Genomic DNA, 27,528 nt, shown 5'->3' on the forward strand with positions numbered 1-27,528 from the left:
TAGAGGAATTGTTAACTTCTTTATGGATATAATAGAAGTTTTCAGGATCGAAAACGGATAGCTAGAGCGGTTTTTTTGGGCTGTAATTATGCAAATATTTAAAAATAAAATGTAAAGAATTTTATAAAAAAAAACATGATTTTGAATTCTTGAAAGCCTAGGTCCACCAAATTAATAGCCTATGTTCAGAAAATAAAATTTTCTTCCATTTACCTTATCGCAGATATTATCACAGCAGGCTACCTCTCAAATCAGAGATAAAATATTTTCCACCATATTTACTCAATACAACAAATAACTGATAATATTTTCCACCACATTTACTCAATACAACAAATAATTGATAACCTCTCAAATGTCACAGCCATACATACTGTTAAATAGAAACAGGTAGAATCATTTTTTAAGGAGAAATTTTGTACTAATAATTTTATTATACAAAAAAAATGTTAAATGAACTAAAAAGAGAATTGCCCCGATTGTATTGGGTCTCTGGGGGACACATTATCTGCAATGTCAAGCACAATCATATCATTGGTGTCAGATCTTGCCCCGATTAATCCTTGATGTAGTATAAAATTTATCGGCAAACAACAATGGTAAAAGTAACCAAATTTATCGGCAAACAACATTGGCAAAAATAACCGCGTTTAAAAAAAGAATTAAAAATCGTGAAAAAAATCACACGAAGAAAAACAAAACCCCGTAGATATTTGCATATCGACTCGATACAAGCATAAGATCGTGAAATATTCGCCATCGCCGCAAATAATCAAGCTTGAAAAGGTAATTTCGTTTTTGGAAAAAGTAAGATTTTTGTAACATGCACCTTTTTGAAATTAATAACCCCAAAATTCCATTATCATATTGATTGCATTGCAATTCTCCTGTATTAGGAAAACCCTAACAACGAACCCAAATTCATACCAGCAAACTCAATATGCCTTACCGTGGATTATTTAAAGGAAAAAGTATTTATAAGGTATTGATCTTATACTGTACGAACAAGGTGCACCTAAAATTCCTACTAGCGAAGGTTGTTATGTAGAAAAGCTTAAAAGCAATTAATGAAAACAAAAAGAAAAAACAAACATAAAAAAAAGAGACAACCTACTACAACACAAAGATATACGTAGTTCGGCAACGTGCTTACGCAATGGAGAATAGAGTTATAATAGCTCTTTTCCACACGTCTCTCTGTTCTCTCTTATTACAAAGAAATTTGGGTTTTTCCCTTAACCCTAAAAAACCGTCCATGCAATGTATATAGTCCAAGGTAGATGGTACAAATTACTAAAAATACCCCATGTACGAACATTCCTCTGGGCCTTAAGCCCTTTGGGCTTCCTCATATTACAAGACATTAATCCTCAACATGTTTCTATTCTAGAAAACCCTCAAATCGATAATCTTAACCTCGAGATTCATAGACATGAAAAAAAAAGGATTTTTAGTCTTAAAAATAGTTCATCTTCTAACATATTATTTGGATCGTCCATTTTTAAGGTTTTCAAATGTTTCTAGATCTGCTTGATTCATCATTTCTCGAACTTCATAATTTGAAGGCAACAATAGATTTTTATATCTTTGCAATGCAACACCAAAACTGTATTTTTAATATAGTTTTGAGGTACACCTTACTTGAATGGTATAAAGTGGACACCTTATACAAACTTCATCAAAAAAAGAAAAAAAGAAAAATAAAAAATCCAAACCCCATAAACTTTTGTAGCCACCGCTTCATCCACTAAAGGCAAAAATGGTGAATTGGGATGTGAAATTTTGAGTCACTCTTCATGTGGCGACTATAAGTTGGTGTGTAAAACCACCATTTCCTCACTGATCTTGAAAGACAAACTGGGAATCACATGTAAGAAGGCCCCCTAAAAACTTCATTGTTTGTGCTATTTTTGTTTTTAAAAGTTTTTCTTATTCTTTCCGTGGCTCAATCGTTAAGATGTTGCCTTCAGCGCGTTATCTCCCTAAAAAAATAGCATACATCGGATTTAGATCTGGATCCGAATAGTATACATCGGATTCAGATTTGGATTCGGATCTAGATTATATATATATATATATATATATATATATATATATATATATATATATATATATATATATATATATATATATATATATATTATTTTTAAAAAATTTATATATAAAATAAAAGTTTAATATTTAAAAAACCAAATTAGATCCGGATTTGGATCTAAATCGAATCCTCATCAAATCCACTTGCACCTAGATGCGATCCAAATTTCAATTCAGATTTGACTTTTGGGTTGAACCCTGCATAAACTTTTTCCTTCAAAAATAGTGAATTAACTCTTATAAACCTAGAGAGACGGTGTATTTACATAAGATCATTGCCCCTTAAACCATACCTGGAATTATAGTCCAAAACTAAGACTTCGAGCCTTAACTTCATATCTTCAGACCTCAAAAGTGCATTGTAGGCGCATTTTGCAATAAAAGAAAAAAAAAAGCACAAAAAGGATATAAATGTAAAAAAAAAAAAACACAAAGGCAACAACGAGAAGTTGTTTAGATGCTTCCCCTTAAAAACAATAAATAATATAAGAATGACTCCATCCACTAGTGCTTGACTCTGGACTTTTTGAATTATTCCATTAATTAAATAGCATGTCTCTTTCTTGCCAGAATTTTTATGTGCATTTAAAAAAGGTAAAGGATATATAGCACCGAGGTTCTAAACAATCAAATTAGAGCCTACATCAAAACTTTTACTGGAAGAGGTTGTGTTAATGTTCAAATACCCTCAAATTGATCATCTCAACATCATGATGCATGGACATGAGAAAAAAATGAATTTTAAGTTTTGAAAATAGTGCATCTTGTGACGTATTTTTTGACCGTCACTTTTCAAGATTTTCAAGTTTTCATAGATGTGCTTGATTCACATTATTTTTTATGCTTTATATTTTATAACTACATATGAAAATATAATTTAAGGCTATTACATGACTTTCCAATATTGAAACTATATTTTTTTATACTATCTCAAGGTGGTCTCTAATTTGATTGTTTAGAATCTCTGCTCTATACAAACCGCACCCTTTAAAAAATAGATATGAGGGACATAGAAGCAAGTGCATATCACATGATGGTTGGTACAGATAAAGAAAATTATCTCTCTTATATAAGGTCAATGGCCATTAAATGTGAAATGGGAGAATCCAATGTCCCATTGTTCAAAGTTTAATAAATTTTTACTCAGACTTTGTGAGACATTCTAAATTACCCTATTATAAATTTTATGGGAACTTCTTTATGGATATAATAGAAGTTTTCGTGATCGAAAACGCATAGCTAGGCAGATTTTTTTGGGCTGTAATTATGAACATATTTTAAAATAAAATATAAATATTTTATAAAACAAAATGATTTTGATTTCTTGAAAGCCTAGGTCCACTAAATTAATAACCTATGTTCAGAAAATAAAATTTTCCTCCATTAAGTTACCTCATCGCAGATATTATCACAGCAGGCTACCTCTCAAATCAGATATAAAATATTTTCCACCACATTTACTCAATACAAGTAACTGATAACCTTTCAAATGTCATAGCCATACATACTGTTAAAGAGAAACATGTAGAATCACTTTTTAAGGACAAATTTTGTACTACTAATTTGTATATCAAAATGAAATGAACTAAAAAGTATTCTATAATTGGAATTTATTATTATTATTATTTTTCCAATTCACAATCCATTTTTAGACTATTCTTTGTAACCTTCATCTTTTATCTTTCATTGGGCTTAAGGGAGATACATTACCTGCAATGTCAAGCCCAATCATATCATTGGATCCTATAAAATTTACCGACAAACAACACCGACAAAACTAATCAAATATTTACCACATCCCTCTTAAAAAGATAACCATTACCAAGCCCTCCTAAAAAGATAACTATTACCAAGCCCTCCTAATAGATAACTATTACCAAGCCCTCCTAATAGAATCGATACCTTATTTTTCCCTAATAGATAACTACTCAAAAATATTATCTAAAAGAAATCATCCTAAAAGCCTTAACTGTATCTAATGCTTAGATGAACTTATCTATCACTTAACGAAAGTATGACTTGCTAATACTTACTAAAAAATGACGGACTTGTTTATCATTTAAAAAAAATGAAGAAGTTACTAAAAAATATTAAAGAAGAAATGTAACCTTACCTCCTAAAGTAAATATAATTTTTTAAAATTAATCTAAAATCTACTCCCATCTCCAAAAAAATAAAAATATAAAAAATAAAATTAGATTTTGAATCAACTCATTTTTTAACTGCATCAATCCCCCAAATGTACATTATTATGTGTTGGATCAGGCTTTAATAAGGAAAATAATAATCACATTAGAATATCAAAACACTATGTGTTTACAACGATTTCGAGAATGGCGAGCTTCCCAACCCTTATCTTACTTGGTCAATTCTGAGTTGGATCAGCAACTTTGGAAACACTGAACTCAATTTCAATGTATTTGTTTTAAGCATACAACTAATGCAACAGGTTCCTTGTAGCTTACGCGTCTTATTTTCAGTCCCAATATATATAGGTATATGTACAAACATCTTTCATTAATTTTTTAAGTATTTAAATTACGCAATTTTCTCATAACGAGTATCCAAGCACATAGAGGTAGGGTGGCAATGGACCGGGACTCGGCCCAGGATCCATCAAATATACCCGAATGGATCTAGGTGTGGGTCCAACATTTGGACACGGCGGGTCGGGTCAGGTCTAAAATCTAGACCCGAACACTACTTGGGTCCAGGTCTGGACTCCGTTGGACTCGACTCGTACCCATAAACTGTTGGAGATAAAATACTTCAAGCTCTATTTGTTTGGGTGTATTAAGAATCATATATAATAAGAATTCATAATCATATTTAGCTATTAAACAACAAATAAGGCGGATTGAAATCTAATAGCGAGTTGTGACCTTGTTGCAAATAATTTGAATATATGAAGATAAAAAAAAAAAAAAAAAAAGTTCATAATGAAGGTGGCAATAGACTCAACCAGACTCGAAATATGACGGAAATGGATTTGGGTTCAACTTTTGAACCCAATAGGTCGTGTTCAAATCCAAAATCTGGATCCGAATATATTTGGGTCCGGGCCACCTGTTGGCACCCCTATAGAGGCATAAGGATCCTAGGCTTTTACTCCATGGTGGTCCTTTGTCATTTTAATGAACTTGTGGGCAGTATAGTAAAGTATGCCAAAAATACTGCAACTTGTTGCTTATGTACGACTCAACCCTCACCGTACATCCATAAATATCAGAGTAAAGAAGTACATATTATACCCGTCTTCACAACGTCTTTTACATTTAGTAACCATCTTTTACAGCTTTATTACATTTACAACTTTTCCAAGAATTCCTTTCTCTGTCAAACGCTCTTTTTTTTTTACCACGACCAGAAGGAATTTTACAGCTTTAATACATTTACAACTTTTCGAAGAATTCCTTTATCTGTCAAACGCGTTTTTTTTTTACCAAAACCAGAAGAAAAATTTCCGTGGAATTCTTCAAAAAATTATAAATTGAGGAAACTCTAGAACTATTAATGGAAGAAGAGATGAACCCACTTTTGCATTGTCGGTTTCCTTTCTCTTACACACGATTTGGAGACAAAACCAGAAGAAATCTCAGGAGAATTCCTTATATATATATATATATATATATATATATATATATATATATATATATATTGCAAAATGAAGAAACTGTAGGGAACCTCGAATGGAAGAAGAGATGCACACTGATGTTCACCACCATCCTGCGTATGGTTATCGATTCGATGTTTTTCTGAGTTTCAGGGGTACGGACACTCGAGAGAAGTTCACCTCCCATCTCCACAGAAGCCTGGTTAAGGAAGGTATCTGTGTTTTCTTGGATGATGAGAAGCTAGAGAAAGGAGAGAGAATTGGACCAAGCCTCGACAAGGCAATCGAGGGTTCGCAAATGTTCATTCCTGTGTTTTCTGCTGATTATGCGTCCTCTAGGTGGTGCCTGAGGGAACTAGTGCAAATTTTCCAAACAAAGCGCGTGATTCTGCCTGTGTTCTACCGAGTCGATCGCGAAGATGTTCGAGAGCAAAAGGGAACATTTGCGATTTCATTTTTGAAGCATGAGAAGCGATACAGCAGAGATATTCTGGCGGCATGGAGGAAGGCTCTAAGAGATGTTGGAGAGATGCCTGGTTGGGAGACTGAGAATGTGGGAGATCTGTAAGTTGAAGCTCATCTCTCTCTCTCTCTCTCTGTTTTTTTTTTATTTCTTATTATTATTATTATTATTATTATTTTATTTTATTTTATTTTTTTTCTTTTTTCTTTTTTCTTTTTTGACATAAACTGTTAGAAACTTTATGAAATGGTAATCTATCAAGTATTAGATAGTTTAAAAAATATCATCACCACCTACCTTATTCGCATCATGAACAACATAATTTGCATTCAGGAATTTACAACAATAACACGGTTTTTGTATTTCCATCTTATATTATTGAATTTGCATGATGTATGCCTGTGGCAACGTTAATTATTCATGGATGTCTGTTACCCTGGAAAATTCTTAAAAATTAAACAATTTTACGGATTGTTAGTCTGAATCTATTTGCAAGCTGAACTAAATGTAGACAAATAAGTGTTATTTCATTTGGATCAAAACTTAGATCAGGATATAAAAAAACGCAAGGAGGAATTTTTGCATTCCTGTGACTTTCAAAATGTCATGAAATCGACAAGTGCATCTCAACTAACCAATGTTTCAAGACCCATAGTCCACCTTACAGATCTGTGTTGAATTGTGGGTATGGATCGGTACAAATCGGTAACCCTAAATATATTTAAAATAATTAAAAATTAACATAGGGGTTTGGAGGAGACCTAAGAAGACGTTAGGAAAACCTAAAAAAATAAAAAAATTTAAGAGTGGCCTTGATTGAAAAATTGTTGATCCAGATCCGTGAATCTACTCCCTGCTCCGATGTAATAATCAATCTATAAAAATTAAAACTTTGGAAAGAAAAACAAAAAACAGTAAAAAATAACAAATATAATGTGTAGCAACGGAGCATTCTAATCCGGATCAAGTGGGAACTAGGCAAGTTTATAGGATCCCGGCCAATTCTTGGTTCAACAAGGAATGAGGTCGCCCTAGACCAATTCTTGATCCGGCCCAACTGTTTTTTAATACATGTAGTGCAATTAACACTTTTTAAGTAGGAAAAAGTTTATATAAGGTTACAACCTTTAAATGTAGAATCACATATGCACCTCAAAAATATTTGTCTTTTGTTGGTGATGTCGGTGAGCATATTCTTGGTCTTGGGCATCCTTCAGCATAGTATAAGGGTCTTTGGCTGCATTCGTCTGGATCATCCTCTTCTTCTTCGAGATTAGTTTCTTCCAGTGGGAAGTATTTATTAGTACGGTCAGGTGATGATTGTACGTTCTCTTCTGATGAGACGGGCTTTCTTCCTGCTTCTGCAAAAATCTCCCTCATTTGTTGTTCAAGGGTTTCTTTGGTAGCATTAGGGTTTATTTGCAACATGTTTCGCACGTATGTGGGAAAATCAAAGGAGGTATTGGCAGTATTATATCCTGTTGGATTGGGATTGTATATAGGTTTTTGTGGAGGAATTCTTTTGGGAACTATGGTTGTGGGGTCCATGTTGAAAATGTCCCACCATTTAATGAAAATGGTTTTGCCAAGTCTAGGAATATAAGTATGGTCAGCTGTATTGTTCACAGAGATCGAATATTCCCATTTCATGATCCATGGGAGTTGGTATAGTGCAACAAAGTAAAGGTGAGGGTCTGTATTAATATCAATATTGTTAAATATAGCAAATTGCTCCTGAGCTTTTTGAAACGTAGGAGGCAAAATCTCAGTAGTTGATCCCCATATTAAAAACCAATTTTTAAACCAACTTGGGAATCTTTCGAAAATTGGTAACCTAAACTGGATATACCAGCTATGCGAATGATTTGGATTTTGATAAGAAAATACTTTATGCCATGCTTCTATGTATTCGGTATATTTATAATATTTATATGAAAAATTAGTATTGTTTAACTTTTTTCCATGAGTGGGATTGCAACCCCACTCCTCATAAGAAAGCAACTTCTTAATTTGCATTTTAGAGTATGCAATCACTCTTGTATTTTGTTGGTAATAATGGACAACAGAGATGGACCTTGTTTCCATAAGAATGGCTTCATAGTATTCACGGGTTTTTACTCCATTGGTAGGATTCAAATGGTTGATGAGGTATAAGGGAGCAAGTTTAACTGGATCCATATTTATATGGTGATCCTCTATAGTAATGTCTATGAGAAATGCTCTTTCGATAATGAAGATCGAGGAATATTAAGCCTTTGGGTCGGTCGTGATTGTGCACGAGTAAAGGCTGGAATGGATGTATTAGCTTCTGGATAAGTTATTTGGGGAATGGGTGAAATGGAAGGTGAAAGGGTAGCCGAAGGCGGATTTTCACCTTCAAAAGGTATTATTTCCAGTGGGCGTTTCTCATTGCGGGAAGAGTTGCTACGAGTGCCCATAAGAGTAGGTGGATTGGTCAAAGTATTATGTTTAGTAGCTGCAAAGAGCTGTAGTGCAAGTGAAAGTGGTGTTTCTTCGTCGTTGGCGTCAGTGTGGCCCCCCCTGCAAAAATTCACGGGTTAAAAAATCAGGAAGGGAATTGGCAGAACCGTGAAGGTGTTCAATAGTGAAATCAAAGGCAGAAAGAATGGCCTGCCAGCGAGCAAATATTTGTTTCGAAACAAGATTTTGAACATCTTTTTGCAGAATATCTTTAGCAGCTTTGCAATCAGTGCGTAGAAGAAAATATTGATTCAGAATATCACTTTGAAATTTTGTGACACAGTGGACAATAGCAAGTAATTCCTTTTTTACCGTGGAGTAATTCTGTTAGGTTGGATTCCAGGCTTTAGAAGTATACCTGAGTAGTTGTTCCTGACTATCCACTTGTTGTTTTAGGATTCCTCTTAAACCCAACTCTGTAGCATTACATTCAATGATTTTGAAAGCAGTAGGATGAGGAAGAGAGAGGCAAGGGAGAGTTTTGACTTTCTTTTTAATTATTCGTACTGCATTTGTATGAATGTCTGACCATGGTGGGGGATTCTTTTTTAATCTATTATGTAGAGGTCTTGCATCAATGGCAAGGTCTTGGTAGAAATCAATAACATAGTTAAGACATCCTAAGAACCTTTGGAGTTCTTTTTTATCTAAAATTTGATCAAGAAATTTATCAGCAAATTGTATTGATCTATCTATAAGAATTATTGTACCTTGATGGATATTATGGCCTAAAAATCTACTAGTTGTTTTGAATAAAGTAATTTTTCTAGCAGATACAACTAATCCAGCATGCTGTACTGCATGAATAAAAGTACGAATATGTTTTATATGTTCATCTATGGATTCTGAAAAGATTAAAACATCATGAATATAAACAATCATAAATTGATGGTAAGCATTAAATACATCATTCATTATTTTCTGGAATTCAGATGGAGCATTTTTGAGTCCAAATGGCATGACATTTCATTCCTATTGTCCAAATGGTACATTAAATGTTGTTTTATATTTAGCTTCTTCTTTTATTTGAATTTACCAGTATCCTGACTTCATATCAAATTTGGAGAAGATACAAGCATTTGCTACCCGATCTAATAAATCTTTTTATTAGGAATTAGATATCTTATCCATTGTAGTACTTTATTTAGTGGCTTATAGTTAATAACCAATCTTGGAACTCCTCGTTCCTTTTCAGCATTTTTATTGACATAGAAAGCTGCACAACTCCATGGTGATGAGCTTGGTCTGATCAGCTTTTTAGTTTGGAGGTCAACAATTTCTTTTCTACACATTTCTAGTAGAGTAGTATTCATTTGAATTGGTCTTGCTTTTGTAGGAATATGTCTTTCATCAAATCAAGGTTCATATGCGAGACTGATACTATGTTTCTTTCTTTCCCAGAAAGCATTGGGATGTTTAGTATAGATAGAGCTTTCTATCTGTTGTTGGAGTTGTTCGATTTTTTGTAGTATCAAGGGATTTTGTAATTGTTCTTCCACATGTTTATATTTAATTTCTTGTTTTAAAGTACAAAGAAATTTTTCTTCATTTTGTAATTGGCTTTTAACACTATTTATTTCTTTGAGTTTTGGTTTGCGAATGAATTCAAACTTTATAGGTACATTTTGATACATAGATGTTATTCTTGTATGGTCTATGGATAAGGGATATAATAATGTTAGGAACGGGACTCCAAGGATAACTGCTTGACTGAGTCCTTTGATCATGATAAATGGTGTTTGGATACATTGATGATTATTGCATACAGAAGAATTAGATAATTTATAGTTGATAAAGAGTCTACTGCCATCTGCAGTATTTAAGATTTGTGTTGTTTTATCAAAATATTTTGTAGGTACTAATCATTCATTGATACAGTTTAAATCAACACCTGAGTCTATAAAGGCTGATGTTTGAAACCTATAGTCTTCTGCGACTATGATGGTTACTTGAACAAACCATTTTTGTATTATAATTTTGTCTAAAAGGTTAATAGAAGAAGTATGTTCTGTGATCTGTAGTGGTTTCGTTTCTGAAGTTTCTGGATTATCTTCTGGTGGATCAGGACTATAAGTTGTGACTAAATGATTAAATTCAACTTCATCTGTGTCTGAATTTTGATTGGATATCTGTTGTAATTCTAGAATTTTAATTCTACTTCTTTCTTAACTTCATTTATCTCTTGTTTTAGATCTAAGATAGAAGGTTCTTTTTGTTTGGTGAGATGCTGTTCACTAACTCTCTTAATAATAGAGGCAAAATTATATTCATCTGGTGTTTTACTAATAGGAGGTGTTTTTGCTTTTGTTTTAGCTAAGTCTATAAATTTAGTGATTACAGATCTTTTTTCATCTGGATCTGTAATTTTTTCTATGAGATCTAAAATCAAATTATCTTCTTGTGTTAGAGTGTGAAGATTATGTGAGGGGATAGGACAAGTACAAGTAGATTCTTCCATTGGACGAGGTGATTCTGAATCGGTAGAAGAATCTGAAGATTCTGATGACTCTGTCCATATGAAATCATCATCATTGATATTTCCTATGAGTGAGTTCGTAGAATCTGTAGTGGAAGAAGATGTATTATAATTGATGATATTATATAATTTTGATTTTAATGATTCGTCTAGTTGTAAAGCATTAATTTTCTTTTTGACTTTACATTGGTGTTTATAGTGACCAAGTTTTCCACATTTATAACATACTGGTAGTTTCTTTTTATTTTTACTATTAGGCGAAAACTTTTTTATAAATTTTTGTTTAGACTTCTTATATTTTTTATGTCCTTTATCAGTCTTATATTTTTCGTTTTTATATTTTTTCTTTTTCTTATATAGTTTTTCAGGTTTATTTCTCCTATCTATATGATAACCAAATTGTTCACAAAAATCACCAAGCTCTTTCCGCTTAGTAATTTGTTGTTTATCAAGTTGTCGTTTAAGCTTAAGATCAGTACATAAGGCTAGTCCTTCAGCACATATTTCTCCTGATAATTCTCCAAGTGTATATGCAGAATATATGATAACTCCATTATGTTTCTTTCTAAGTCTTTCTTTGACTTTTTCTGCAAATAAGTAAGGAAGACCAGCTATAAATTTTTCTTTCCAATGGTCTAACTGGCAATCTTCTCTTATTAATAATCTTGAAAAGAATACATCTTTATACCACTTATAATGAGATAGGGTAAGACATCTTAGATTCGACAGTAGATCCTCTGATCTTGCTGCTAATAAAGCCGTACTACCTATATAGTGTAACATAATAGTATAAATCAAAGTGTTTACTGCATCACTTTCCGTATAAATTATTTCTTGATTTTATTCATTTCTGGCTGTCCATTTTCTAGTATTGATACGGATTCTATTCTTTGTTTCATCATCAACATAGAAATCCCACCAACCTCGTAACCAGCTAGTAAATCCATTTACTATTGCTTTGGCAACCTCTTGATCTGGTTTGCCAGTCATTTTATTTGCTGAGGCAAACATTGTCATATGTCTCATGACATCTAATATTTTTAGATTTGATAAACCATCTATTGTCTAATTAACAATTGATCTACCTGAATAGGAAACAGCCTGTTGTATAGCATCTTCTTCTAATTGTACATCAACAGGTGTAGGTCTCTTATAGTATGGTAAAGCTGTGATTGGTTTCCATGTTTTACCATATGCTATCCTATTTAGATCATAGGTTGAAGTATCTATAAAAGCAGATTCTTGATTTTGTAAAGTATCTTCTATAATTGGTTCTTCTTCTTGGAGCATTAAAGTCTCATGCTCCGAAATTTTCATTTTACCTTTATCTGATGATTTGGGATATTGGGTAAAGGTATCGAACTGCTAGGTATTGGTGTAGGAATACTTAGTTTTGGCGAAGGAATACCTTTGATATCTAATTGGGCTAATTTCAATATTAATTGATCCATAAGTGTTTTATTGTCTTCTCCTAAATGAAATTTGGTTTTATTTAATTCTGGAGGAGGTTTAAATAAAACAGCTTTCGGTATAGGAGGCTTACTCCCTTAGGTTGGGGAGTGACTAACCTTTATATTCGTTCAGCTTGTTTGCCTAAAGATTGCATATATAGGTTGGTGTAATTATTTTGTTCCACAATATGAGATATTAATTCTTGTATCTTTCCCATATCCTTGGGTACAACTTTATAAGGTGTTGCAATAATTTCATATAAGGATTGTGGTGGTTCTCCTTTTATACTTGGAGTTTTTGCACCTTTTAAGATAATACTTTTCTCAGGTGGATGTGTACTAGAAGTAGTAGTTCCATCTGTGCTTACATATGTTTTTTCTTCAATTGTTTGAATATTAAACTAAGGAATTTGAATATTATATTGAGTACAAATTTCTTGCAACCAGATAAAGAATCCTTTTGTTACTCTTTCTTTCTTTAGATATTTATTGTATTTTTTATGAAGTAATTCTATTAATCTGGGTTGGAATGCTTTTAGGTACCATTCCCTAATATATATATATATATTATATGAAAATTTATATTGTATGAGTTGGACCGCATTTCTACATATACGGTCCAGAAAATGTAAAGCATCCATCTTAAATATAGATGCAAGTAGGTGTTCCTTCTAAAAAAATGGAAACTAAAGGTCCAAAAGTTTTCTTACTAGAATTACTATTTCTAGTTTTTAAAATTTATTTATTTGTTCTTATTCGTGATCTCCATGTTAGAGATTACATGTCCTTAAAAATGAAGTCTTAATATCCATCTCAAAATTAGGTTTATTAAGAGGCCTGCATTTCTACATATGCAGGCTTGGCCGCATAGAAACTGAGTCCATATTATATTTATCTTGCTATTGCATAGCTATATGCTCGTGGGTAATAGCTTTGGAAACCTCTTCTTTTTGGATAGTTCAGTGGGGAAGAGTCCCCTACTGTGATAGGAATAAAACTCAAGATGTTATGCAATGTCAGTCAACATGCTACAAAGGCCGATGCGAATGCCCATTGTTATTGACAAGGTTTTTTCCATGGCTTCAACAATGAAAAAAGAAAAAAGAGAGGCTTTCCCACCACGGTCCACTCCCCATGAGACATGAAAATTTGAAGAAAATATACCCATGAGCTATAAAGAACGATGACACCACCTTAGGCAGCCTCTTTGTTATAAAAGTAGCATTGGAAGACTTATTAATCCACTAAGCAGAGAGAGAGAGAGAGAGAGAGAGTGAGTGGGGTTATCAATGAGAGAGTTCGAAAGGGCATACAAAAGAAGAGGTTCCTTTGGCTTTATCCATTAAATTTAGTAGTTTACTTGAAGGAATAAGTTTGTAACCTTATACTATTAAAGTAACGTGGACCTCAAAACTTCTCTAGAAGAGAGTGTTGTGTCATTGGAGAACCTTCTATTTGATAATCTAGACATCGGGATATATCAAGGGGAACAAAAAAAAAAAAATCAAATCCTAAAAAAAGTGTATTTTTGTAACAAGTTATCTGAACTGTTTTTTATAGATATACATGGGCTGTATCATTTTTAAAATTTTAAATTGTATAACTTTGAATAAAAATAGATTTTAAAGCTACATCTTCAAACAAATATTAGAGGTATGCCTTTACATCTAGGAGGTTGCCTTATAAAGACCTCACCCATACTAAAAAGACGGGCCCTTTTCAAACCTAGGCTTAGAAACATATGATATCTCCTACCCTCTTGAAGACGATGAAGCCCAGAACCAACTGGTTGATGAGCCCTGTAGACACAGTACACGGTCCACCGCTCATGTTGACAAGAACATGTGAATATTGCTGCAAAAGTCATCCAAAAACATATATTTCTTTGGAAAATTTGACATTTTTAGGTTAGGAGGTGTGGGAATGTCTTGAGTCCTAAGAAAGCTCGTAGGAAGTAAATCGTAGGTTTGAGGAATATTTTTGTGAGTGTGAAAATCCTTACCTTTAGAGAATCATTATTTTGCAGTATTTGACTTATTAAGAAGTAAGATGGTGATGGGTCGTATTTCTCTTTTAAGTAGGAAGATAGAGATGACTCCCATATGATTCTCATTTCGAGTCCTTTTTCCTTTTCTAGAAATAGTGCTATGGAGAGAGAGAGGGTTAAAAAAAGGTATAAAGAAACTTTGGTTGCAAAGACACACCAATTAAGAAGTTGAACTTGTGTTATTTGATTCTCTTAGGTAACAATTATTTTGTAATTTTCTTTCTATTGTGTAATAAAAAGATTGTCGACCAGCTTTGTCTATGGATGTAATCACAATTGTGATGAACCGCATAAAATATTTGTTGTCTATCATTTTTACTTGTTTTGTGATTTTTTACTTGTGCTGCTTGCTTGCTTATGACTATTTGATTTTTCTCACTCTTTACTTACAAAAATGAATTCATCGGGATTTAGAGCTTCTGCCCAACACAAGTGGTATCAAAATCAAGTTTAGTGTTGCCATGAAGGTTTCAAACACGAAGTTCGATGGCAAAAACAACACTAAAAAATCTGGTATGTCAATATTCAGGACTTTCTAACGCAATAAGGTTGGCAAGAAGCATTGAAAGGAAAGTAAAAAAAACTAGAGTCCATGTCAGATGAGGATCGAGAAGATTTAGGTTTGAGGATATAACATCATAAATGAGGATTCGACAACAAGCCTATTGATGCAGATCAAGAATGAGTCGATTAGAAATTTACTTTAATTATTTCTATTTTTAGAAGTTATGGGAGTATTTTATTTTTGTTTTGTTAGGGTCCAATTGTTAGTAATAGGTTTATAGGTTAGTTTGATAAATTTTTTTTTTATGAGTCCGTTTGAAATTTTTAATACAGTGAATTTGTTTTAGAAGGATAAGTCATTTCTTTTTTATAAGACCAATTTCTCCTTTTTGCAAGAGTGGGCGATCTTTAGGGAGGCTCACCATCAAACGGGAGGTTACCAATTTTTTTTGTCATCACGTAGGGACTTATCTTTAGAAGGGTATGTGGCTAGGATTTGTCTTGGAAAGGCTGAGTTAGGAGCTAACCTTAACTCAGCGCTTAGTGCAACATCCAAATCTGACTTATTGTGATGGTGGCAGTGAGTTGGACAATGTTTTCAAGAACCGTTCCAGACACACGTCTGAGTTGGGAGCCTTATGGTCGAGAGATTGATCTAGTTAAGTTTGAAGAAGAACTAATAGGTTTGGATCTTCAATTGGAATTATTATTTCAAAGTGATCTCATCTTTGATGAAGGTCCCATTTTTTATGAAGAACAAGATGAAAGTAGAGAAATTGGCCATGAAGCAGTAAAGATAACTAACTTTCTCATCAATAGATAGATCTATGAGCAAGATATCGACCCAAACCCAGAGGAGATTGAGCTTATACAATATTTGACGAAGAAAAGATGGACTCAATGGAGAATCAATAAGTGAAATTGGTTTGACCATTGAATATGGTGCTCATCTCAAACATGCATATGCGGTTTTCCCTATGGTTAAGTTTGAGTAAGTTCAGCAAGTTTATACTTCTGAACAGGCTCTATCGACATACAATGACCATTTTCTCAAGAACTTCTCATTTTCAATGCACAATCGTTGTGTTTTGATTAGTCGGTAACACACGTGTCAGGATTGTATTTACAATATTCGTGTTGAAGAAGGTTGCGAGACTAATACAAATTCATCTTAGCACATTTAAAATTCGGAGACGAGTTTTATCCAACCAAGGGAGAATGATGCAGATCAAGAATGAGTCAATTAAAATTTTATTATTTTATTTTTATTTTTATTTTTAAAAGTTTTTTAGTGTATTTTATTTTTATTTTTTTGGGGTCCAATTGTTAGAAATAACTTTTTAGGTTGGTTTGATAAAGTGCTTTTTTTATCAGTCCTTTCGAAAATTTTAATATCTTGTGTTTGTTTTAGAAGGATAAGTCATTTCCTTTTGATAAGGCCACCATCTCCTTTTTGCAAGAGTGGGCTTATCTTTAGGAAGGCTCACCGTCAAAGGAAGGTTACCAATTTTTTTATCATCTTGTGTGGACTTTTCTTTAGATGGGTACATGGCTTAGATTTTTCTTGGAGAGGCTGAGTTGGGAAACGTTTAGAGAGTGAATAAAAGAGAACATAAATGTAATGGTTCTTGGTGATGCTTGACGTGAATAAAAAAAAAGTGATCTTCTGTTGATCATGTAGAGAGAGAGAGAGTGGCCCTTTGTAGGTATTTTTGGTTCCCTCTTGTACCCGTGGGTGTGTAGCGAAGGACTCGGATCCACACGTTTTGTTATCTTCTTACTGATTTATTCTCTAATTTTTATTTCTGTCTAAGACACGGTTGTGTTTGCTGGGTGCTGGTCACCGGTAGTTTCCAGTTGCGTCACCTATAGTCAAAGCTTGAGAGCCTATATATGATGAAGTCCCTCACGAATCAACTGTATTTGAAGCAATAGTTACTAAACTCTGTGTATGATTAAAGGTATTGATACCTTAAGGCCTTTAAATCAATTTAATACAATTATTTGTCAATTATTGAGTATTGATGTTTAGATGGAAGACAAGAATAAGGCCACTATCATACTTTCTTTGATAAGGCCATTATCATGCTTTCTGTTCTCTTTTATTTGTATGAGCATCTTGTTATAATGTTGCATTAAAATGTCATAAAGATGGAAGATGTGACCAAAACCCTTCTCTTGAACGATTTTAAGGAGAGACTTATACTGCTAAACTGCGTATAGAAGTTTTTGTGGTTAGAGGGAGGTTGGTAGAGAGAAAACAAAGGAAAAAAGATAAGCCAAATCCCGATCGAAATCTAGATCAAATAAGAGTCATGTTTGATGCTATTAATGTAAGAAAAATTAGCATTAAAGAACGATTGTGAAATGCCCAAAAAGAAGGAAAGTAGAGCATTTGATGCGACCAATAGTGTTGATGGAAACTTGAAAAATAGAACATGTAATGTATTATCATTCTTGACTCGTTTTAATTACTCCAAAGACTCATGGAGTCGTGGATTCTTGATTTGGGTGTTTCATATGTGCCCTCATGGGGACCGGTTTATCACTCATGTGGTCCAATTTTAATGGGGATTGGCATGACTTGTAATACGATTAATATATAGGCAGTTAATGTCAAGACTTATGATAGACTTGTGAGAACATGACTAACATAAGACAAATTTCAGATTTGAAAAGTAATCTTATCTCTTTGGATGCCTGAGGCTCCAATGACTACAAATTTGTTAGAGAAGTTAGAGCCTTGAAAGTTCTAAAGGTTACCCTAGTTTTGACGAAAGACAAGAAGATTGAACCGAATTTGCAAGTGCTACTTGGGAATATTGTCACGAACAAGAGAGATTTGATAGAACTGAACAAATACCAGCTGATCAATGGCATGAAGAAGTGCAAGTTGGACATTTGTGAGCATTGTATCTATGTGAAGCAGTGTAGCGTGCAATTTCATATCTCTATGCATACTATGAAGAAATTTTTTAGTATGTCGATTTAAATGTATGGGACCCTCCATTAGTTATCTCAAAAAGAAGGATCTCTTTGCGTCATTTTCTTCATAGATGATTTCTCAATGAAGGTGTGTACACTTTGAACAAGAATCAGGCATATTTAACACATTCAAAGCATTAGAAAGCCAAAGCAAAAATAGACTAGGAAGGAGATCAAATACTTCAGGATTAATAATGGTGGAGAGTACACTTTGGCAAAGTTTGTAAATTCTTACAAGAATGAAATAATTATTCGTCACTACACTATAAAAATGTTGTAACATAATGGAGCGTGCATGAACATGATAGTTGTAGAGAAGGCCTGTATGAAGGCCAATAGCATGTTGAGTAACGTCAATTTGTAAAATGACTTATGGGCAAAGTAAATTAGCACATGTCATCTCATCAACAAGTCACTATATACAACAACATATTGTGTAGACGCTCCCACCTAAGGGAATTCCTAGATAACCAGACCCTTAAACCATAAGGCCTGGACCCAGTCGCCTTCTGGACTTGGTTGGGACCACATTAGGTTATTTATTCATTGTACTCCCCCAAAGTATCATGGAGCCCCATCTTTAGTCAGACACTCAATTCACCTAACCTGTCTAATTAAGTCAAATCTTGCTTAATTAATTTAAATTCACCCTAAACGTATCTTGAAACCTTCCTAAATTACCTAAACCTAGATTAGTATATTCCCAACCTTAGATGAACTTAATTAGCCCCTAATCTCCCTAATTACCCAAATTTAAGATTAAAGGACATGAATAGAATGCTTTCAAACTCAAATGAGGACCATGTGAAAATTGACCACCCAAAAGCAACCATAACGATCAAAATCTAGCAAAAAATTAACATGCAAGAAGGTGGCAGGACAACCAGCACAATCGAAAGCCCAATCAACGCAACGACACAAAGAGCATCATTAGAGATGCGAATCACGTTGTTAGGTCGTCGATGAGTCATAAAACGATAAAGATTGAGTAATGTAATCCCAATGATGAATATAAATGATTTTGTTTCTAAATTCTATGATTCTTGGCTGATTTTGTGTTTGAAATCCCAGGTATTGGAGTCTTTGAGTCCATGTTGCCCCGTTCACTATTTTACCCATAAAACTAAGAAATTCTTAGCCCTAGTTCCTTGTAGCTTAATGAACTCTAGAGGCCTCTGAAACTTTAGAGGACCATGACCCAAGCCTTCTAAGCCTTAAGTTAATGTAAAACCCAAAGAATCTCACATATATATCTTAGAATGAACCCTAGGATGCACTAGCTCTCTTCGCATGTTCCTAGTCAAGTTCAAAATAACCTTGATTGAAAGTAAATTGTACTTCAAGTCATTTCAAAAGACCTTAATAGGAATCCTCTTTACCTGATCTGAGCCCCAATGCCAAGTGTTGGGCCTAAGTGTCCACCTTAATCAAGTTAGCTCTTTTCCATGCTTTTCATTTTTGCTACTCATAGTTGGTTTCTATTTCTAAGGATGTTCAAACTTCATTTGATTTCCAAAACTCCTTATATGCTTTTCTTTGGTTTTTTAAAGAATATATAGTCGAGGCTGCTAGCAGAGTACAAAAAAGGGGATATGGGGCCAACCTCATGTAGACTATGTTTTGATAGAACCCAACTTCTTTATAATTTTCCAAATTTAATTTAGTTTCACGCAAATTGAGGTTGACACATCGAGCCATCTCCCCCCAGACTTTTACATATGAACAACTGGTAAACCTGCTGATTTTTATCATTTTAGAATTTTTTGTTGTCTTATGTATGTTAATGTGAATGTTGATAACTTGAGTCCGAGATTGAAGAAGTATATTTTTCTTGGTTATGCGGATGGAGTTAAAAGTTATAATTTATGGTATCCAGACATCAGGTTTTGTCATATCAGTTTGATGAATCTATCATGTTCAAGCACAATCATAAGGGTGCAAAAAAAGGCAATTACAACAGTGGTGATGCCTTCGAGGTGGAGCTTAAAGCTCCAAAAGATGCTTTAAAAATGTGCTATAAAATCCTTGTTAAATATTGGAGGAGAATATTGACCCTGAGGATATCGTTGAACCTACTCCACATGAGGAAGAGCCTCCGATTAGAAAGGGAAAGAGATCCAATAAGAGAGTAGATGTGGTACAGTTTTGATGACTCGATAACTTATACATTAATTGTTATAAACCAAGATCCATCCACTTTTGGGTAAGGCACATAAAATGTTAACAGTATTAGGTGGGGGTGATGTTGTAAATCAAGAGTTGGAGTCTCTTCAGAAAAGTCATACTTGGGATTTCTTGAAGTTGCCCAAAAGTAAAAGAGCCATTGGATGTAAATGAGTTTATAAGAAGAAATAAGACTCAATTGTGTTTGGTGGTGATTGGTTCAAGGCACAATTGTTGCGAAAGGCTATACGCAGAGGGAAGGTATTGGCTACAATAGGATCTTCTCTTTGATTGTGAAGTACAAGTCTATTTTGGTATTATTAGCTATGGTTGCATTATTTGATTTGGAGTTGGACCAACTTGATGTTAAGACTGTGTTCTTGCATGGAGAATTGGAGGAAAAAATTTATATGACACACCTTGAAGAGTTTGTGCTCAAAGGAAAAGATAGGATCATATCTGTAAAATGAGGAAGTCATTGTATCGGCTAAACAATCTCTTAAGCAATGGTACAAACGTTTTGATACTTTCATGACTAGACACCAGTATGTCAGACATAAGTATGGTCCTTATCATCATCAACAAAGCCTTTTACCAACTAATTGCGGATGGCTACACCAATCTTAGCCCGCTATTCTGCTCTAGTAAGAGTCATACCCGTACTGAGGCCATAAGTACCCTTACTGAGGCCATAAGTACCCTTATCTTTTCTCACTACTTTCAACCATGTCCTTTTTGACCTACCTCTTACCTTTTTTGAGCTTTTCAGAACTAACTCTGAACTCCTAACAAGTGTACTGGGTTTATGCCACACACGGCTAACCTACCTAAGTCTACTTTCTCTTATCTTATTGCTCAAATATCTCTTATCTTATTGCCTATTAGAGCCACATCTAAATTCTTTTGAATATATTCATTTGAATTCTATCCCTTCATGTCTTGTTGCTTATCCTTCTCAACATCCTCATCTTAGTTATACTCATTCCATAGGCATATTGTTTTTTGACCGCCCAATATTTTGTCATATAAAGAGACGTTGGACCCACAACTATCCTATAGAACTTTCCCTTCAGCTTCATTGGGATTCGATAAAACTCTGGTCGTGCATTTTAAAAGTCAGTCTGATAATTATGTCTATTTTAAGAGATTTTATTGATGGTTTATTTATCGATTTATTGCTCTATATGGATGATATGTTTATTGTTGCAAAGGGTTCTTCAAAATTTTATGGCATGACTCGGCTTGGTTGAGAATTTGAGATAAAAGATTCGGTTTGATCAAGAAATTTTTTGCCTTGGAACTATGTAGAGAAAGAAAGTTTGGAAAATTGTGACTATCTCAGAAGAATTACATTGAGAAGGTCGTCTGATTTAGGATGGAAAATTCAATATTTATAAGTTATCTTATTAAACATTTCACATTATTGGCAACATTATCTCCGTGTATAGACACCGAAGAGGACTATGTGTTCGTGTTCCCTATGTAAGTGCAATTAGAAGCCTCATGTATGCGAGATACTTTACACTAGTGTAGATATTTTGCATGTCGTTAGTGTTGTTAGTAAGTATATGACTAATCCCGAAAAGGAGCATTGGCATATGGTGAAATGAATATTGCATTTATGTTAGATGTGAATTTGGTATTTTAATAGTAGCAACAAGTTCGAGACAAGGTATTTTTGCTACTGATGTTGATTTTGTTGGTAATTTAGATTGTAGATAATCTACTACATGTTATGTATTTACACGTATAAGAACTTTGATCAGTTGGAGGTCAATACTACATGTCCTAGTTGCCTGGTTTACGATGGAAGTAGAATACATAGTATTATAGAAGTACTGAAATAAGTCAATTGGCTTAGAGGGCATGTAAGTAATCTAGGCTACAACAAGACGGAACTTCTAATGTGATAATCAGAGGGTGATGAAGAAGAACATGATCTATTACACAAGGATGAAATATATTGATGTCAGGTGTCATTTTAGTGCGAGAATAACTGATGGTGATGCTTTGTTACGGACCAACACCAAGAAGAATATAGTAGAAGTTCAAATTGTGCTTAGATTTGTTTAATGTGTTGCCAAGGTGGGAGCTTGTGCGGCAGAGGGTTGATAAAGATCTCTTTTGGAATTCAAGCCACGCTAAATACTCGCTGGAATGTCTTGTACCCTAATAAAGCATCCTACATTAGTATGTTCTTGGTTTCCTATTTTCTTGGGGTTGATTTAGGTCTTCAAGTGAATCCTAAGATTTGTTGAACAACTTCCCAATTTTGTGGAATTGGAATCTTAACTTTTAGATAATCGATATTTTATATATTTGACTTATTAAAAAGTTGGATGGTGATAGATGCATTTATATTTTTGATAGGAAAACAGAGAAGACCCATACGTGAGTCCGAATCCTAAGTTTTATGAAACAGCTTCCCAATTTTGTGGAATTGGAATCTTAACTTTTAGGTAATCGATATCTTACTTTTGACTTATTAAAAAGTAGGATGGTGATAGATTTATTTATATTTTAGATAGGAAAACAGAGATGGCCCTTGCGTGAGTCTCTTTTTGGGATATTTTTTCTCTCTATAAATAGCTACTATTGTAGAGAAAAAGGGTTAAATAAGGTGTAGAGAGACTCAAGGTGTAGAGAGAATAAGTGCAAAGAGAGGCTAATTAAGAGATTGAGCTTGTGCTATCTAGTTCTCTCAGGTAAGAGTGATGTTGCATTTTTTTTTTTTTTGCATAATAAAAAGATTGTCATCTATCTTTGTGCATAGATGTACTCACATCTATGAAGAAATAAGTAGTACTCAGATCTATGAATAAATAAGTAAAAACCTTTCTATTCATTTTTTTCTTGATTTGCAATTTTTAATTGTGCTTGTTATTTGCTTTTGCTTTCTTATGGACATTTTTTTCTTGCTCTTTACTAAACATCAACCCATCAAGTTTTGGAGTTTTTGCATATATTAAGAGGCTTCCTAAAGCCTTAATAAGGAAATTAAGTAAGAAATTGACATAGATTCAAGAGAAAATGATTTTGGGGATTAAGAGGAATTTGATGCTACTGATGAGGGACTGGAAGGCTTTCATGCTGGCTGATAATGACTGGGAAAAAATTTATTCAATCAATTGTTCCTAAATGTATTGAACATCAATCAAGATAAAAAGGCTCAAATTTCTTTACTTCACCACCTCTCTGCACGGTCCGTCCCAGCTCTTTTTCCCCCTTTATTTTTCTTTTATTTTCATTATATTCGACCTGAAAAAAGTCATGATTAGGCTTGGGCCAGGGGACCTTTGGCCCAGTCCGAGCCCGAGCTTGCCCCATAAAGACCTGGCCCAGGCTAGTTACTTTTGTTCCTTGCTTCACAAATGACAACTTAGTGAATAAATTACATCAAATCGAATTGTTGCCAATTTTGTGCCAATATTTTTATCGAAATCCAATATTTGGTGAGAACCCTATAAAAGACAACCATTCTTAGTCATCTCCAAGCCTAGCATAAAAAATATTTATCGCTAGTTTATTCTTTCTCTAATAGGAACATAATTCTTTACATTGAGTTTGTAAAAACACATCAAAATAAATAAATAAATAAATAAACACGAGAAAAAGTCAATATAAAGAATTATGTGGTGGCTTAGTTTGGCTTTCTACTACAGTTCTTTAGATATATTATAACTTTCATTACTCCATAAAAGTCAATTTTATTGCTCTAAATGCCTTATTTGCTTAAAGTGTTGCATTTCCTTTATCTGTCCCGTTATTATCTTCTAGTCGATGGTTTGCATTTCTTAGATGGAAGCAACAAAGAATAACTAAAACAGAGGTTGAAATCACAATTATGCCCCCAAAATCAAATACATAGCCAAAGAAATAGGTTTGAGCTAGAAATGTTTTGCCTGCTAGAACGCTATTAATACTTTAGCCTCGGCACATAACTCTGTGTTGTTATAACCTGATATTTTGTTATGGTTGCAGCATGCTATTATGGTTGTTAAAAATTACTTTCTTCTTGTTACAATATTTTTTTTTTTTTGGGTAATTTAGTGGGAAAGTGAGGCCCCTATCCGTTTTTCAAGTAGATTAGGAGTTAGCCTTTTTGAAGGAATTAGTAGAGTAGTATTAGTGGTGAGAATGGAAACCACAACGTGAAATTTGTGATATCAAGGGTTTCATATTCAGGATACTTTCATTAGGCCGGAGGTGTCCTTTATACATGTGTATGGAGAGGTCAATGAAGAAGCAGATGCATTAGCTCTAGGCATCCAGTTGTTCATAGATTCCCTACTCTCTTGATTGCTACTTTGTTTTGTATTTAGCTCATCCATAGTCACCTATTTTTCTAATAAAAGATACATGATATCTTTCAACCAAAAGAAAAAGGGAAGAAGAATAAGAACAGACAAATTCGTCTACTTTCATTTTATCAAATATGATTTGGCGTCTGATTCTTATATTTTCATTTAAGTGCTTTCAGCTGATTAGCCTTTCTATTTGTGCCTCTTACGCCTGATTATAGGCTTAATTATGCTTTTCTTTCTAATTATCGAATTAAAAAATGGTTATAGTTTATTGCATTTGATATGAGGCGACATAGTTCCAGATAAGCACCTTTGTCGTCAAACATCCATCTTCAATATGGATGTAGAAATGTGTTGTTCCCACCAAAACTTAAAATGGAGGATGTTAAAAAAAAGGAAAAACATTATATAATTATTATTTTTTTATACTCACATTCACCATGGTGAAATCTCAAGATTTTTGGATCTGAAATCCATCTCTAAGATGAATTTTGGTGTGAGGACTCACATAAATGGATGACTCGGTGGACTCAATGAAACCTTATTCATAATCAAATGCAAATGGCATGATTTGCTTGGCAAACAAGAATGGCCCTTCTAACAAATGCATGCTTTTCTTTTATGCAGGAATGAAGCGGCCAGGATCGATAAGATTGTCAAGAGGGTTAAAGTTGAGCTCAATCACGTACCCTATCATGTGGCCGAATACCCGGTTGGAGTAGATTCACAAGCTGAGGACATAGTGCAAATGCTTAAATCAAGAGATACTGGAGCACGAATAGTCGGGATCCTTGGGCCAGAGGGGATCGGGAAGACCACCATTGTTAAGGCCGTCTACAATCGCATCGTCAATTTCTTTGACGCCACTTCTATCATCCTAGACATCAGGAAATCAACACCCATAATTCAACTGCAAAACCAACTTTTGCGCGAGATCACAAAGAATGAGAAAATGCAGGTGGCAAACGTAGGCAGTGGAGTCACATTGATCAGAGAGAGAATAAAAGATAAGAAAGTGTTAGTGATTTTAGATGGTGCCGAGAGTAGAGATCAAATCAAGGCATTGGCTTGCAAGAAAGAATGGCTCCATCGTGGGAGTAGGATTATAATCACTTCTAGAAAAAAGGAATTGTTGAATGTAGAGAATGAGATTTATAAGGTGAAAGAGTTGGATGCGGCGCAATCTCTCTCACTGTTTTGTCAACATGTATTTGGGACAGAGGAACCAGGAGAAGGTTTTGCTGATATCTCTGAAGGTATAGCTTCGGCCGCCCGAGGGATACCTGAAGTTATTAAGAAATTTAGCAACCAGTTGATCAACACAAAAAACATGGATGAGTGGGAAGAGATATTGAAAGAAGCGATGAAAATGGATTAATGGTCCACGAATGTTTTGTGGATAAAAGCTATTCATATGGTTTGAAGGTGGATATTTGGAAGATACTAGGGGCTATGACACTTCTTAGTTTGTTGTTGTTGTCATTGTGTTCATTCTTTTACACAAAAAGAGCGCCATTGCCATAAATATACGACCATTTCAAGAGATTCTTCATTCTTTTATACAAAACCGAGCCATTGCCATTGCCATTGCCATAAATATATGACCATTTCAAGAGATTCTTCTTCTTCTTCTTCGCTTCTTAAAAAAATTGGGGCAAAAAAAGAACTTTTATCCAAATGTATTTTAGGCTTCTCTATTTCTTACTGTCATTCTTTACTACTCTATGCGAAACCTCTATTCACTTTCAAAACCCTCTTCAATATCTTTCTCTTACACCTCAACCCCTTTCAAGCTTCATGTCACCATCTAATCCCATGACTTCTTGAATTTATTGCATCATACGTCTTACCCCTTCTCTCTCAACATTTAAGGAAAAAGTTTATGTAAGCGGCAATTTTTATTATATAAAAGTTTGGTACACCATAAAAATCCACTCTAAAAAATGGTTTTGATGTTGAAAAACTATAGCACAGTATTTATTTAATCTGTCCATTTCCAAAATTTCAAGTTTTTTTATATAATGTTCTATTTCTGCCTTTAACCCATGTTCAAAATCTATGCCCCGTTGAAACCCTTCTCTCCGCCACGTTCTCTACCCCTACCTCATTACTCTCCTTACCCCATTCGTCTAGCTCTCTCTCTTCTTGAATGGAGAGAAGGGGTAGGTAGAGATAGGGAGAGAAAAGGTCGTGGTAGAAGGAAAAGGAGAGGGGTTTCAACGGGTCATGGGGTTGTGGATGTTTGAGAGAGGAAAAGACCATGGATCTAGACTATATATTAAATGCGATATGAGTGAACATCAAAGGGTTTCAATGAAGGATGCAGAGGTCAACAAAACGATGGTAGGGAGATTGGTATTAACTAGCTGATCAAGTTGTTCAACAAGGTGTTAAAAATAAATAAAATATCTGACAAATAGATGAAAAATATTGTGGTGCCTATTTACAGGAACAAATGAGGCATACAAAATTGTGTAAACTATCAAAGGATCAAAATGATAAGCCACATTATAAAGCTTTAAGAGAAATTGATTGAGCCATGACTAATGCATAAAACAAGTGTATCAGGAAATCAATTCGGTTTTATGCTAGGGAGGTCAACAACCGAAGCTATTTTTTCACTTAAGAAATTGATTGAGAAGTTTAGGGAAAAGACCTCCATATGATTTTTATTGATCTAGAGAGAGCTTATTATAAAGTACCTCAAGATTTGATTTGGTGGGTGTTGGAAAAGAAATGAGTCTCTAGATACTACATCGACTTTGTAAGAAATATATACGATAGAATGCTAACTAGTATACGAACAACTAGTCGAGAGACAAGTGAGTTTTCAATGACAATAGGTTTACATTAGGGGTTAGCATTTTAAGTTCATACATCTTTATCTTAATTATGGACGACTTAACTAGACACCTACAAGATAAGGTACTGTGGTGCATGTTGTTCG

At 34.0% G+C, this 27,528-nt stretch overlaps 1 protein-coding gene across 1 annotated transcript; it reads left to right on the top strand.

The window, feature by feature from the left end:
• The first annotated feature begins 5,734 nt into the window (after positions 1 to 5,734).
• LOC18430825 (TMV resistance protein N) lies at positions 5,735 to 26,124 on the top strand. The gene is made up of 2 exons (XM_006840966.4): positions 5,735 to 6,271; positions 25,209 to 26,124. Exons 1-2 carry the CDS (start codon positions 5,784 to 5,786, stop codon positions 25,957 to 25,959), a joined length of 1,239 nt encoding a protein of 412 aa, XP_006841029.3. The 5' UTR covers positions 5,735 to 5,783; the 3' UTR covers positions 25,960 to 26,124.
• The last annotated feature ends 1,404 nt before the right edge of the window (positions 26,125 to 27,528 follow it).

This window comes from Amborella trichopoda, chromosome 3, assembly GCF_054954075.1.
Source record: "Amborella trichopoda isolate Santa Cruz 75 chromosome 3, AtrichopodaSantaCruz75HAP2 v2.0, whole genome shotgun sequence".
Taxonomy (NCBI): domain Eukaryota; kingdom Viridiplantae; phylum Streptophyta; class Magnoliopsida; order Amborellales; family Amborellaceae; genus Amborella; species Amborella trichopoda.

Excerpts from the sequence above, each read along its gene's own strand:
- LOC18430825 (XM_006840966.4), top strand. The coding sequence starts at position 5,784 with ATGGAAGAAGAGATGCACACTGATGTTCACCACCATCCTGCGTATGGT. Across the intron at positions 6,272-25,208 it reads ACTGAGAATGTGGGAGATCT|GAATGAAGCGGCCAGGATCG; the intron begins GTAAGTTGAAGC and ends TCTTTTATGCAG.